The 15,379-nt window shown below is 38.7% G+C and overlaps 1 protein-coding gene across 1 annotated transcript; it reads right to left on the reverse strand.

Moving 5' to 3' along the window:
* Positions 1–14,031: 14,031 nt before the first annotated feature.
* Positions 14,032–15,069, reverse strand: LOC149189743 (uncharacterized). The gene has a single exon (XM_089410324.1). The coding sequence runs from the start codon at positions 15,067–15,069 to the stop codon at positions 14,032–14,034; it is 1,038 nt and encodes a 345-aa protein (XP_089266450.1).
* Between the last annotated feature and the right edge of the window lie 310 nt (positions 15,070–15,379).

The following is a 15,379-nucleotide window of genomic DNA, read 5'->3' on the forward strand; positions in this document are numbered from 1 at the left end:
ATCCATGCTTAGGATTGATCTATACTGACACTAACACAATTAAATTAGTAAATTGAATCATTTTACTCATTTTAAAATTAATAGCACTAACACAACCATTCATTTTATAAACTTGATATTTGTTATTTGATGATTTGTATAGTAATTTGATAATTCTACTAGATAAATGCCAAAAGCTAAACATGTATTCACATGACACTAGTTAACATTTGGAAATATAAGCTAGTTAACATTTGCAATTTTATCCATTAATGTAAATGAGGCGACAAAATATCTTTTGCTTATAATTATAAAATAAAAATTTAAATTAAAAAAAAAATTGCTGGTGTTCAATATTAAAAAATGTTAACGTAAATATTATAATAGTTTTCCCAGCCCAAACAGCCAAGTAGCAATCCCTGTGGGCACAGTAACTCACTGCTAAAGTATAATGGGATTTTTTTACGGTGCTACACAAAAATGATTATGTGCTTGTGGGGTTTGGATATCCATAAATGAACAACTAACCTACAATTTTCACTGGAACGGAGGAAATGGCACCAACAACAAAGCAAAAGCAATGGCTCTTTGGGGCCTATTGTGGTTCAACAACTTCTTAAATATTCCTGTCTTACATGTACATGGAGACTCCAAGTTCATAATCGACCATGTATTAGGGAAGCTTCCATAAACAACCCCTCTTTACTAGGATGGATGAAGAGAATTGAGGTCTATTGGCAACTACAAAATGGCTACTCAATCCAACATATAGGCAGATCTCAAAATGAACACGCTGACAGACTATAAAAAAAAAGGCTTGTCCCAAGAACCTGGTAAATGGTATATGGAAATCTATTGGGAGAACAACATCTATGTCATGGAGGACCTTCTTTTTTCAGGCTTATAGGATCTCTCATGAGCAATACTGAAGCCTGTTTCTGTTCATGTTGAAGAATAGTCAGCTGCCTGGCCACTAGGCATAAAGCAGTGTCCTCTACGAGGTGGGATTTTTTCTCTCCTTCGTAGATGGTGTTTTTCTTTCTCAACAAGGTCATACTGTATCCTAAAATAGGCATACCGCTGATCGTTGTAATTTTGTTATTTCTGTATCCAGTTTATATCACACAACCCCCTATACATAGTTTATTCAGAGCATAGATTTATCAGTTTGCTATTTTCTTATTGAGGGTAGGTGGTACTTGCAATTATAGCATGTTTTAACTAATAGACAATGACAAAATGGCTAATGTTTGTGAACAACCACTGACTTTGTAAATTTCTATTTGGATATTAGTACAAATTGTGCTTTTTTGGCACTAATATATATATATATATATATATATATATATATATATATATATATATATATATATATATATATATATATATAAAGTGTCTCTGAATTGTTTCACCACTTGCACCGAGAGGGAGTTGTTTTCGTCCATCGTCTTTTCTTATTATAATGTCTAGCTTGAAGTCCATTGGGAAGAATTACATTAAAAAGGCAACAAGGCATCCTTGAAAGAAGCTCGTAGAAAAAGTGTTAGGTCGATTATACATTCGAAAAACACTAATGGGAATGAAAAGTCCCATAGATTACCTAAGAGCGTAGTGAAATATAGGATATGTATTGCAACTAAATCATTTTTAAACATGGCATAAGAGTAGGGGAATGCGTAGGCCAATAGATTAAGAGTGTAGTGAAATAAAGGATAGGTATCGCAGATATTTAATAATTTTTAAACATGGCATAAGGGAAGGGGAATGCATAGGCCAATATATTAGCTAAGAGTGTAGTGAAATATAAGATAGGTATCGCAGTTAATAACTTTTAAATATAGTATAAGATTTGAGCAAGGTTTAAATTAGTAATGTTGTAAGAATTGTTTCAAAAATATATATTGTAATTGAATGGTTGGTATTCCTTATACATATTGTTTTTTTTCTTTTCCAAAGGGATATCTCACCAGATTCACTAAAAAGGAATACCAAGGAATACCTTTTAAATATAGTATAAGAGTCGAGCGAGGTTTAATGATCTGAAATCACCCGTAAATGACCTCACAGAAATAATGAAGGTATTACAAAGTCAAGTGCTGGGTTGTGCCTATGTTATTTTATGCGACGGATCAATAAGATTGTGAAATACACAGACACTGAAACAATAAGAGAACACAATAAGCAAACACATAAACACAACAAATTTAATAAGGAGTTCACCCCATCCTCCTGGGCTACGTCTCCTGGTCCAACCTTCAGTGGTGGCCTTTTTATTATGTCTTAAAGCAGAGTTTTTACAATAAGGAGCTCAATTTGTGTCTCACTTTAACAGATGATGATCAATACGATTGTACTTGGATTCCCCAAGTCTCTAGAGTACATAGACTCCCCTTACTGAATCGCAACCTCAACTGGTCTCAGTGGTATGAGTCCAATTTGGTACTCAATACCTGATAGGTATACACAGAGGAGTTGCTTGAACCTCTCAAGCCTTCTCTAGAGTTCACAAACTCTCGGACTCTCTCTGTCTCTGTTTTCTCGATGCTGCCTTTGCTCTGCAGCTCAGCTCAGCTTCTCTGTTCTCTGCAATTCACTTATTTCTTGCCTTTCGGCTTCTTCTTCTCTTTCTCTGCTCTCCTTTCTCTTTGTCTATTTGCGGCTTAAAGCCAATCTGCTCCTGACTGTTTGTTTCTGCTTCCCGGCTCTCTGGATCTCCTGCCTCTGTCCACTTGAATTCCCCTGCTCTGCATCATCATCACTGTGTAATGCTTCACAAAGAGGTGGCCACTTGTTTTCTCACGAACTGAGTGTCAGTTCTCTTTGAACAGTCGTTATTTCCGTTGCTCCAAGATTGCCTGTGAAACTGATTCCTCTGCCAACTCATTGGTCATGCCAGACCTCAAATCTCATATGACTCAGCCTATTTCCCCGTCGAATCCGGTCATCCATCAAATCATTTCTCCACCATTGATCTGGAGCCTCTAGATCCTACGGTCTCCGTCCATATTGCGCAAGTAAGTAGCATGACCTTTACCTACGCAATGTGAGTGGTTTTCTCTCTCATCCGCTGGACGCGTGTCACCCAGTGTATGGCATCGGGCGGGACTCAGCCGAACCCGCTTACTGCTTGAATCCCTTCCGATATCCTGCCGGTTTTAGCGTGGGACTCGCCTTCTGACGGAATCGGCAATTTCCGTGCGGTTTTATGATTTTCCTCATGACCGAGCGCTTGGGGGCTTTCCTTCACTAAGGGGGACACCCTGCGATACACGATTTGTGCTAATCGTGTATTAGAAACTACCTTTGTTTTTGGATTTGACCTCCCGTTTGTCAATTTGTGCCAATGCGTGGTCACCATGGGCCAACGGTTTGCGCGCTTTGACCGAGGGTCCTCGTTGTTCCGTGCTGACCACAAATTGCCATTGTTCAGAGGTAATTTCTGATAAGCTTTGACATCCATAATACTTTGAAACTTCGGTATGAGTTTTACAGAGTTCAGGAAACTTTAAGAGTGTTTAAGGATCCAATTCAGATCACGGCCTTCCCTCTGAAAAAGCTTTTGGACCACCAAAAGTTAGTTTTCAAGCATCGACTAAGTGAGGATACAGCTGTCTCACTTGTCCAATCTCTATCCATTTTGCACTGTTTGGCTTTGAACCCTTGAGCCCAATCCTGAGGTACTCAACATCTCCCCTATGCATCGTCCTCACCTTCCTGTCTAGAATTGTGTCTTCCTGCAATTCATTGAGATATTCAGGTAACAGATCATCAATAGAAGGCAATTGACTCTACTCTTCAGGATCTTCAATTAATGAAGGTTCAAATAGTCTCAAGCTGTTTGCATTAATGACTGAGTAGATGTGCATGTAAGCTGGTAAATCAAGGCAAAAAGCATTCTCACCAATTTTCTCAAGTATCTTGAAAGGTCCATAACTTACTGGCTTTAGCTTTTTACATATCTAGAAACTGTCTCATTCATTTTTGGCCAATAACAAAATCTTTGCAGCTGTGCAACTGTTTTACTTACCCCAAAGTGACCTGATATTAGAGAAGTGTGTGCTTCTCGAATTATCTTTACTCTTTCAGTTTGTGGAATGCATAGCTTCCCACAATGATATAAGATTTGGTCCTTAATGTGATAATCCAATTCTTCTACTCGCTTTCCTTGACTTAAAGTTGCATATACATCTTTAAAATCTATATCTTGAGCATATTGTTCAATGTAGCTCTCATGCAATACTGAGTTATGCTTAAGTATAGTAGATGCGTTTATAATTGGTCTAGATAACACATCTGCAACTTTATTGTGTATGCCCTTTTTATATCTGATGACTAAACGATACTGTTGTAGAAAACCCATCCATCTATAGTGTCTTGATTGCTGCAACTTAGTTTGGGAATGTAGATATTGAAGTGGTTGATGATCAGTATGTATAACTGTCTCTTTGCCCATTAAGTAATGTTTCCACTTTTTCACACTCTGTACTAATGCATACAATTCTTTATCATATGTGGGATAGTTAACTACTGTAGAATTAAATGTCTCAGAATGATAACATATGGGTTTACCGTGTTGTATCAACACTGTTCCCATGGCATAGTCACTGGCATCTGTTTGGATCTCAAATGGTCTTTGAAGATTGGGTAGTGCTAGTACTGGTGCTGTACTAATCTTTTCTTTCAAGGTTTCGAAGGCTTTCTGCTGTTTTCCTCCCCACTGAAACACCTTGTTCAATCCTGTTAAAGCATGTAAGGGAGCCACAATTAAGGAAAAGTTAGAAATGAACTTTCTCCAATATTGTGTTGCTCCTAAGAAGCTTCTAACTTTTGTAGCAGATTTGGGTTTAGGCCAGTTTACAATGATTGCCACCTTAGAGGGATCTATCTTCAATTCACCACCCCCTACTATATGTCCCAAATAATTCAAAGATGTTTTTCCAAATTCACATCTTGAGAGTTTAACATAAGGCTTTTCTCTTTTTAAAACATCTAGTGTCTGCTTAACATGCTTTAAATGTTCTTCCCATGTTTTGCTAAATATAAGAATGTCATCCAGATATACAATAACAAAATCATCAAGAAAAGGTTTGAGTCAATCATTCATTATTCTCATGAAAGTAGCAGGAGCATTAGTTAAGCCAAAAGGCATAACCAGCCACTCATACAATCCCTGCTTTGTTTTGAAAGCAGTCTTCCATGCATCTTGTTCTGCAACTCTAACCTGATGATATCCACTATGCAAGTCTAACTTGGAAAAATAAATAACTTCCTTTAACTGATCTAATAGATCATCTATGCGAGGAAGGGGATAACGATTTTTTATTTTTATCTTATTCATTTCTCGGTAATCAATGCACATTCTCCACGAGCCATCTTTCTTTTTCACCAAAATGATTGGAGACCCACATGGTGATGTGCTGGGTCTGATGAACCCCTTCTCAAGCAATTCCTACACCTGCTTCTTGATTTTTGCATTCTCTAAAGCAGACAACCTGTACATTCCGATGTTATGCAATGGAGCATCTGGCTACAAATTAATATCATGCATTATTTCCTTTTTGTGTGGCAGACCTTTAGGTTCTTGAAACAAGATATCATATTTTCAAACAACTTTTTCTAAATTAGCTTGCTGTTTAACATCATAGCCCTCAAATACATTGGTTTTATCAGGCTTCTTTTCCTTTACAACCATCAGTAAAAATTGTTTGCATGAATTTACAATTCGTTTCATCTGCCCTGAGTTTATGAGAGTATAATTATTCTTGAGCTTATGAGCTCTTACAATATATTCGATTCCATCTTTAACGGGGAGATACTTGTTCTCAACTCTATAGAAAATAGCTTTTCTATCATACAAGTAGAGACTTCCTAAAACAATTCCACATATATCCAAAGAAACTATATCTAACTCAACCTCATCTACAAATGCTGACCCAAAAGAAAACTTAAGTTTACATTGTCTAGTCACTTGTAATTGTGCTTTACCACTTAACCAACCTAATGGGTATGGTTTCTTGTGAGGTGTAGTCAGTTATCCCAACTTATTTACAATTGCTTCAGAAATTAAATTTACTTGTGAGCCACTATCAAGCAAAGTATCAATCTTTTGATGCTTGGAAATAACTCGAATATGGAAAAGTTCATGTCTTTTTCTCTCATTTTCTTCATCATTAGTAGATTGTGCAGAATTACTAGTAGATGCTTCAGAATTTTTACCTTTTATACTTGTGGCTGCAATGGTTGTTTCATCTCCTGAGTCTGACCCCAAATCTTTCTGAATAGCTACAACAATCTTCTTTTTCTTGCCCTCGAACTTCTTAGGTCTCATCTCCGGATGCAGAATCCAACAATGCTCATCATCATGCCCATCCTTCTTACAGTGAGTGCATAAAGACTTGCTTTTCTGTGCAGTGTTGGCCTTCCTCTCTTTCCATTTATGTTTTCTTTTCTCCTTATTCTTGCTTGCAATGGGCTTGGATGATCCTCCAACTTCTGGGTTCCCATTATTTCCTCTAGCTTCTAGATGCGTAGCTTGAATAGATACCCCATCTATACTAGTGGGATTAAACATGAGGATAGTGTGCCTCATGTAGCTGTGTAGACCACGTATGTACTTCAACAAAGTCTCAGGGGAGTCTAAAGAAATTCCTAGAATCAGAGCTCTTTTCCTAAATTCTTGGGTGTAACCTTGTACACTTTGCCCTTTCAAATGGCGAAGGGTTTGCCAACTCATCATGGCTTGCTGCATGTAAGCTAGTGGATAGAACTGCTTTTTGATTGCAGAAACAAATTCACTCCAGACAGAAAGAATCTTACCATGTTTCTTCATGTCAGCTTGTGTCCTGCCTTCCCACCATACCAAGGCAATGCCTCCGAGGCGTAGGCTAGCCAGCTGAATCTTACTCTTGTCTGAGTCGATACTCTACACTCTGCAATAAACATCAATTTGTCTGATCCAATTATCCAGCTTCTCTGCATTCAACTCTCCATCATATATTGGTAAATCAAATTTAACATCTAATTTAATCAAAGATGTCTTCTTTTTATGTTCAGGGCTATTAGGAGGTGTGAGAAAGTTTTCTTCTTTCCCTTTGCCTTTTGAGTGGTCATGGAGGAGAGACTCTTCTTCTCCTTTATCTTGTTTGGAGCCCGATGAATCTTCATCTTTATGTTTCCTAAAGTCCCTATACATTTCCTCTACCATGGACCTCATGGCCAGGAAACTATCTATAAATTGGGGGTCTAGTCCCAAGGGACTTTCTTCTAACATTTTCTTCTGAGGATAGACTCTTCCAATTTCCAGGTTAGTTTCGACCAACTCTCCTTCTTCTAATTTAAGCTTTGATCTAGTTAGCATTCAAAAACAAAATCCAACACAAGCTTGTCTAACCTTAACAACCTAGAGCTCTGATACCACTTGATCTGAAATCACCCGTAAATGACCTCAGAGAAATAATGAAGGTATTACAGACTCAAGTGCTGGGGTGTGCCTATGTTATTTTATGCAACAGATCGATAAGATTGCGAAATACATAGACACTGAAACAGTAAGAGAACACAGTAAGCAAACACATAAACACAACAAATTTAATAAGGAGTTCACCCAATCCTCCTGGGCTACGTCTCCTGGTCCAACCTTCAATGGTGGCCTTCTATTGTGTCTTAAAGCAGAGTTTTTACAATAAGGAGCTCAATTTGAGTCTCACTTTAACAGATGATGATCAGTAGGATTGTACTTGGATTCCCCAAGTCTCTAGAGTACACAGACTCCCCTTACTGAATCTCGACCTCAATTGGTCTCAGTGGTATGAGTCCAATTTGGTACTCAATACCTGACAGGTATACACAGAGGAGTTGCTTGAACCTCTCAAGCCTTCTCTGGAGTTCACAGACTCTCGGACTCTCTCTGTCTCTGTTTGCTCGATGCTACCTTTGCTCTGCAGGTCAGCTCAGCTTCTCTGTTCTCTGCAATTCACTTCTTTCTTGCCTTTTGGCTTTCTGCTTCTCTTTCTCTACTCTCCTTTCTCTTTGTCTGTTTGTGGCTTAAAGCCAATCTTCTCCCTGACTGTTCATTTCCACTTCCTGGCTCTCTAGATCTCCTGCCTCTGTCTGCTTGAATTCCCCTGCTCTGCGTCATCATCATTGTGTAATGCTTCACAAAGAGGTGGCCACTTGTTTTCTCATGAACTGAGTGTCAGTTCTCTTTGAACGGTCATTATTTTCGTTGCTCCAAGATTGCCCGCGAAACTGATTCCTCTGCCAACTCATCAGTCATGCCGGACCTCAAATCTCATATGACTCAGCCTATTTCCTCGTCGAATCTGGTCATCCATCGGATCATTTCTCCGTCGTTGATCTGGAGCCTCCAAATCCTACGGTCTCCATCCATATCGCGCAGGTAAGTAGCATGATCTTTACCTGCGTGATGTGAGCGGTTTTCTCTCTCATCCGTTGGATGCGTGTCACCCAGTGTATGGCATCAGGCGGGACTCAGTCGAACCCACTTACCGCTTGAAGCCCTTCCAATATCCTGTCAGTTTTAGTGCGGGACCCACCTTTTGACAGAATCAGCGACTTTCGTGTGGTTTTATGTTTTTCCTCGTGACCGAGCGCTTGGGGGCTTTCCTTCACTGAGGGGGATGCCCTGCGATATGCAATTAGTGCTAATCACGTATCAGAAACTGCCTCTGTTTTTGGATTTGACCTCCCGTTTGTCAATTTGTGCCAGTGCGCGGTCACCATGGGCCAACGGTCTGCGTGCTTTGACCGAGGGTCCTCGTTGTTCCATGCTGACCACAAATTGCCATTGTTCAGAGGTAATTTCTGATAAGCTTTGACATCCATAATACTTTGAAACTTCGGTATGAGTTTTATAGAGTTCAGGGAACTTTAAGAGTGTTTAAGGATCCAATTCGGATCATTTAAATTAGTAATGTTAGTAAGAAATGTTTCAACAATATGTATTGTAATTGAACAACTGGCATTATATATATATATATACATATATTCTTTTTCCAAAGGGATATCTGACCAGATTCACTGAAAGGGGTCATTTTGGATTAATTTATTAGTAATTTTTTTTTTTGTATATATATATTTTTTCTTTTTCCAAAGGGATATCTGACCAGATTCACTGAAAGGGATCATTTCGGATTAGTTTATTAGTAAATTTTAATTTTTTTCTTTTCCAAAATGATATCTGACCAGATTCACTAAAAAGGATCACTTTTGACTGGTTTATTAGTAAAGGCTAACCCCTAAGGAGAATTGACCTCACAACCTCTATTACAAAAGTGCTTTAGCAATAAAAAATTAATCAATTAAGTTGGCTAAATATTCCCTATACATATTTAGGCTGATAAGCCTTTCTTTTCAATTAGTTCACTTCAGATTTTCTTTTGCCTTTTTAATGCACTCATGACATTTGTGCACTGTATAACCTCACATTTTAAGTTGACCTATGTGCACAATATGACCTCATTTGTGTAAGCCTGATCTTTTCATTCAGCCAGGACCTCTGTGCACCACCAACCAGTATGAATTGAGTTTGCAAAATCTTCAATTCTTAATTAGAAGACCTTAATTAGAAGATCTGAATTGTACAGGATTTGTCATTTTTTTCTTTCTCTTTTTTCCACATGAATTACATTCTAAAACACTGTTATTACAGTTTTATTAATTTACAACGACATCTATTATAGTGACATCACACACCAAAATTTGGCATGTTCAAATGGATAGAGGTTGCATCAAACAACATAATGGCAATGGACAAACCACCGTTTCTATGAACCGAAAAACTTCTCATTGTTCGAGCATAACAAAGACATAGATTTAAACTGGGCCTTAGGGTTTTAATTCTCTTGAAGTGCACTAAAAGTTACATGTATTCTTGATATCAGGGAACACGTTGACAACATTGGCACATGACTTATCTTTGATTATCAGCACTGTATATATGTACATTCCTGAGCACGTCGCAATTATTATTGTTCTTCATACGACTCAAGCTGAACATACTTGGTCCAGTTCCTTCGCATTAATTATAATGCGCCCTCATTTCTTTTGAATGGCCATGGAATCTTCCTCGAAATGATACAACCAAGTGATCTCTCTACTGCAACCTGTTTAAAAGGAGTTATGTTTCTTTAAAAGTTTGGCTATCCACAACTAAGTGATCACTCTGCTACAACCTATTTAGAAGGAATTTTTCTTCTGTAATAGTCTAGCTATCAAACGCTTGTGCTCAATATTCCTTTAGTTGGATGAAGACAATCTCACCATTATGCAGACATGCACCGACTGTTTAATCAAATAGAGTAGACTTCCTGTACTAACATTATGACCAAAAATTGTCCAAACAATATTAGTATTTCACATTGTATTCTTCCCGATGACGGATCAGTGACACTCGCTTTCATGGGTAGCCTCCCTTGCTAGAGATAGACTACCCTTCCATCGTATTCTTGGATTAAATCCATGATCAAATTGTACAAGATCTGTTAGTTACCTTATCTCTGCAATTATGACAACATACTCTGCGGAGAAGAAAAATGGCAATAATGTAAAAGCGTCGTGAGATTTATTATAAAAGGCCAATCGGAAAATTCAAAGACGACAATTCAATACCTGGGTGTCTGGCCGATGAATTGTTATTCATTTAATCCATCGTGATGCTCTGTAGAAATGATAGGAATTGTTTTTTTCAGGACGAAAAAAGCAGTATTGTATTATATAAGGAATATAAAGAGTCACAAAAGTACATTTGCATATAATACTAAGAAATATCCATATAGGTCTGTCAAGAGCTGCATGAGCGTGTAGCATAAACCCATAAAATTGCAAGACATACTTGCCATCTAGAACTACAACACATAAACTATCATCACATAAACTATCATCCGGCCAAGATTAATAATGCCCATATCATTGGCATAGGAGGGATTGTTTCTTATACAGGAAACTTTACATAGAGAAGTTCACACTATGCATCAGTCTATAAACAAAAACATATATAAACTATAGGCCGAAACTATAAGCAAAACAGGCATACCTGAGGATCTGCGTTAATAAAATTAGAAATCTGGAAGAGAAAAATCTTGGATAGTGAAAATTTTCTCTTCAGAAGATACCTGCATAAACCAAAAGCCTGGATCCGAAAGAAGACCCTTCTTTGACAGTGAATCTGCCTGCTGGTTTTGAGCCCTGTTGATGTGATGAATTGAGCTTCCTTCCATTCCATCCCACAAAAACCTGATCCTGTCCAACCATCCAACTAGGTGGGGCTTGAAAATATTGCTTTTCTTTTCCACATAGTCCACTATTACTTTTGAGTCTCCAAAAATCGAGACAGACTGAATGTTTAGAAAGGAACAAAAGTATAACAGGCCAGCAAGAGCCATCGCTTCAGCTTTGTTGTTGGAGCCCCTCCCTCTGTTCCAATGGATGAGAAAATGATTGCTTTCATTTACCATTATATAAACCCCACAGCCACAGGATCCCCTCTGTTCAGCACCATTGAAAAACGCCCTTGGGAAATTTGTTAGAGCCTGTGGATGGGCTATACAGGCCTCCTTTTTTTGCTTGGGCGTCTTTTGAGGGAGGTTGTCATAGAGGGAAACAATATTGGAGAAGATTTCCAAATAAGAGGATTTTCTGTCATTGAAAACAGAATTGTTTCGCCACTTCCAGATGCTCCAAAGGGTGATAATAAACAATGATCTCCAAATATCCTTTTGCTGACTCCACCAGAGAAACGCTTCAATAATTGAAACATGAGACATATGCTGAAATCCATAACAATTCTCCAAAGCTTGCCATAATTGCTGAGATTTTTGGCAGTTTAAAAATAAATGAAAGTTGTTTTCCTCAGCTGACTTGCATATAGGACAAAGACCAGGACCTTGCCATCCCCGCTTCATCAAGTTTTCCCAGGATAGATTTTTGTTGTTGAAAGCCAACCAGGCGAAGAAAATCATTTTAGAAGGACATTCAGCTTTCCAGAATATACAAGGAAAAATAGGACTGTGCGTGGCACCCTTCATACCAATTAAATTCTGATAAACATCTTTGACTCGAATAAGATTCATCCCTTTTGAATTTTTCCAGATGAGGCAATCAGTTTCCGATGAGCGGAAAATACCGCAATTCCTGAGGCACGTCCTTATGGGTTCCCATTGATGAGCAATAGCATCCGGCATGTCCAGATTTTCTGCGTCTTTCCAAAGAGGAGTCGAACCTTGCCAACCAGCGATCAGACTGTCCCAATAGAAGAGACCTTTCCTGTGAAAAAAGTTTAACAAAGATTCGGGCACATTGATTTCCTCGGCACCACTCAGAAACTGGTCTATTCCAATTAAGATCTTATTGCCTGCTTGAAAGCGCCAAATTAAGTTCCTCAAGAAAAATCTTTCTACCTTACGAAGACTTAACCAGATTGAAGAACCATAAGCGGGGCCGATCCTTCCCTCCCTGAACCAGAAAGAAAAATCCTTTCTGCCTAAATATTTCTTTTGGATTGTGGCGCTCCAAGAACCCTCTCCGAAGATCCCTCTCCACAATGACTTACATAATAGAGCCTTTCCGAAATTCGTAAGTCCAGCAGACCCCATCCTCCCATGCTCTTCGGTATAGAGATGTCGGATAACTTAGAGAGATGGAATTTCCTTTTTCCCGCTTGGCCTCCCCATATAAAATTCGCAGTTAGCTTATTCATTTTTTGAATAATACTCACAGGGAGAAAAAAAAGATGGGCCCAGTATACTGTGAGTTGATTTAACACTGATTGTGCCAGGGTCACTCTACCCGCCAGTGATAAACACCTGTATTCCCAAACAGAAATCTTCTTGTAGTATCTATCAAGTATCCATTGCCAATCCTTCTTTGAATATCCATTTGCTTTAATCTGGTAACCCAAATATTTAATTCCATGACTGATGGATTGGGTCTCCACTCCAAAAAGAGCTGATAACCAATCAACTGTTTCCTGACTGATATCATTGTGGTAAATTATTGACTTCACCCTGTTTATTTGCAATCCTGTAGCCTTTTGAAAATTTATAAGGATATCATGAAAGCACAGCCAGGTGAGCCTACATAACATTCCAAACAATATAATATCATCCACAAAAAGATTATGAGAGATTGAAATATTCCTGCAGATTTTTAAAGGACGGCACCTATTTTCCTTGACAGCTTTGTTGATATGAAGACTAAGCGTATTCATAGCCAAGATGAATAATAGGGGCGAAAGGGGACAGCCTTGGCGGAGACCTCTGGCCGCAAGGAAATAGGAAGATGGAATCCCGTTGATAATGATCGCATAGTTCACCTTTTCGACACAAGCCATGATCCAGTTAATCATGTTGGCTCTTATACCGATCTTTGCAAGTAAACTCCTGGTGAAGCCCCAGTCAAGGCAGTCATATGCCTTGTGAAGATCAATCTTGAAGATGACATCTTCGCTTTTTTTTGAATGTATGGCAAACAAACCTTCTTGTGTGATCGCAACTGCGTCCAGAATATTTCTTCCCCTTAAAAAGCCGTGCTGATCCTTTGTTAGGAATTTTGATAGAGTTTCTTTAATTCTTTCTGCAATGATCTTTGAGATTATTTTGAAAGAGATGTTACACAGCGAAATCGGTCTAAAGTCCATAAAGGATTCTGCATTTCCCTTTTTTGGAATTAGCGCTATGTGAGTGGAGGAAATTTTTTCATTGATACTGCCGGCCATCCTGGTTCCCTCCACCATCCTTAACAGATCAGATTTGATCAGATCGAAAAAATGTATTAAGAATTCCACCGTCCAGCCGTCTGGACCTGGGCACTTGTCCCTTTTAAATGATTTCATTGTTGCTAAAAGTTCCTCCTCAGTTACTGGCTGGTAAATTTGGTCATTTAATTCCTCATTGAACATCTGAGGGAACAATTCTATGCCCCACAAAATATCCTGGATCCTGCAAACTTCAGATCTCTTGTACTGATTTTCAAAAAATTTCATGGCCTCGTTTGAGATGTCCTGTTGAGAGTATAAAAAACCTCCTCTTCCATCACTTATTTTCCAAATAGAGTTCTTTTCCCGTCTGGAGCTCGCATATTTATGAAAAAATTTGTATTCTTGTCCCCCTCCTTCAGCCAGGTCGCCCTACTCTTCAATCTCCAAAAAGCTTCCTCCTGTTCTAAAATTTTTAGTTTTTTCTTTTGAAGCTCCCTTATCCTGCATCTCATCTTGAATGATAGCTGATGGGTAGCCATGGATCCCGAGGCAGTGTCTAACTCTATTTGAATTTCTCGGAGAGCCTTTCTGTTCATTTGCCTTTTTTGGAATTGCCATTCCTTAACCACCTTTCGAATGGAATCCATTTTATCCCTGAAGGTCATAAAAGGTGATAAAATTTTATTAGATGACAACTCATTCCAGGACTTTATTATCATGTCATTAAACTTCGGATCCTCCAGACATGATCTGTTGAATTTGAATGAGTAGCCTTTCCTAAAGCCTTTCTCTCTCCAGCCTAACATAATCGGTCTGTGATCTGATATGAACACATTCTCAATCGATGAGAACGGCATACCCATCTCATCAATTAAGCTATCATGAAGAATAAATCTATCGAGCCTCTTAGCTATATAAGCATTCTCGATTCTTCCATTTTCCCACGTCGGAAGAATTTTGGGCGGGAGGATATCAACCAAATTCCTGCTTAAGAGCTCATTTTTTATTCTATCAGCAAGGGGATCCTTTTTCTTGCTGCTGCCCCATATTTCATCCATATTTAAAGTGATGTTAAGATCTCCTGCAATCAGCAAAAATTCAATGTCAAAAATTTTTGACTCGAAAAGTTTCTCCCAGAAAGGCAATCTGTTCTTGTAGGGCGCATATATATTCAAAATGTTTATTGGATTTTTATGCCCCCTAATTTGTGCCAAAATGAGGATGCCCGCCATACATCTATATGCTTTTGCTTTGATCCAGTCCGGATCCCATAACACCGCTAAGCCTCCAGAGAGGCCGATTGCTTCCAATGCAGTTATGTGCCAGGATGGAAACATCTTTCTGAAATAGGAAATTGTAGCAGAAGAGTCATGCATGGTCTCTTGTATTAAAATGATTTTGGGACTTGCTGAGTGGAAAAGGTCCTTTAAAGCCAAAAAAATTTGGTCTGCCCCCAGACCTCTTATATTCATGGACATGATAAAATTCATTTTGGAGAGTTTCCGGCCATGCTTGCTCTAAGAGGCCTTTCTTCCGTCATGTCAATGATAGGGACATCTATGAGAGCTAGGTTCCGAACACCCCTGCCTACTCCATCACCCCTTCCCCTGAAGTGTCTACTGCCCCTATTGTTCTTTCTCCTCACTGTAATGTTGCTTGCAGAGTTTGGGCTTATTTGAGGAGAGA

This window comes from Pinus tabuliformis, chromosome 3_1 (assembly GCF_031772625.1).
Source record: "Pinus tabuliformis cultivar Carrire ecotype Pingquan chromosome 3_1, CPIR1, whole genome shotgun sequence".
NCBI lineage: Eukaryota > Viridiplantae > Streptophyta > Pinopsida > Pinales > Pinaceae > Pinus > Pinus tabuliformis.

Bases quoted from the DNA above. Each gene is read 5' to 3' on its own strand.
- LOC149189743 (XM_089410324.1), bottom strand. From the start codon at position 15,069: ATGCATGACTCTTCTGCTACAATTTCCTATTTCAGAAAGATGTTTCCA.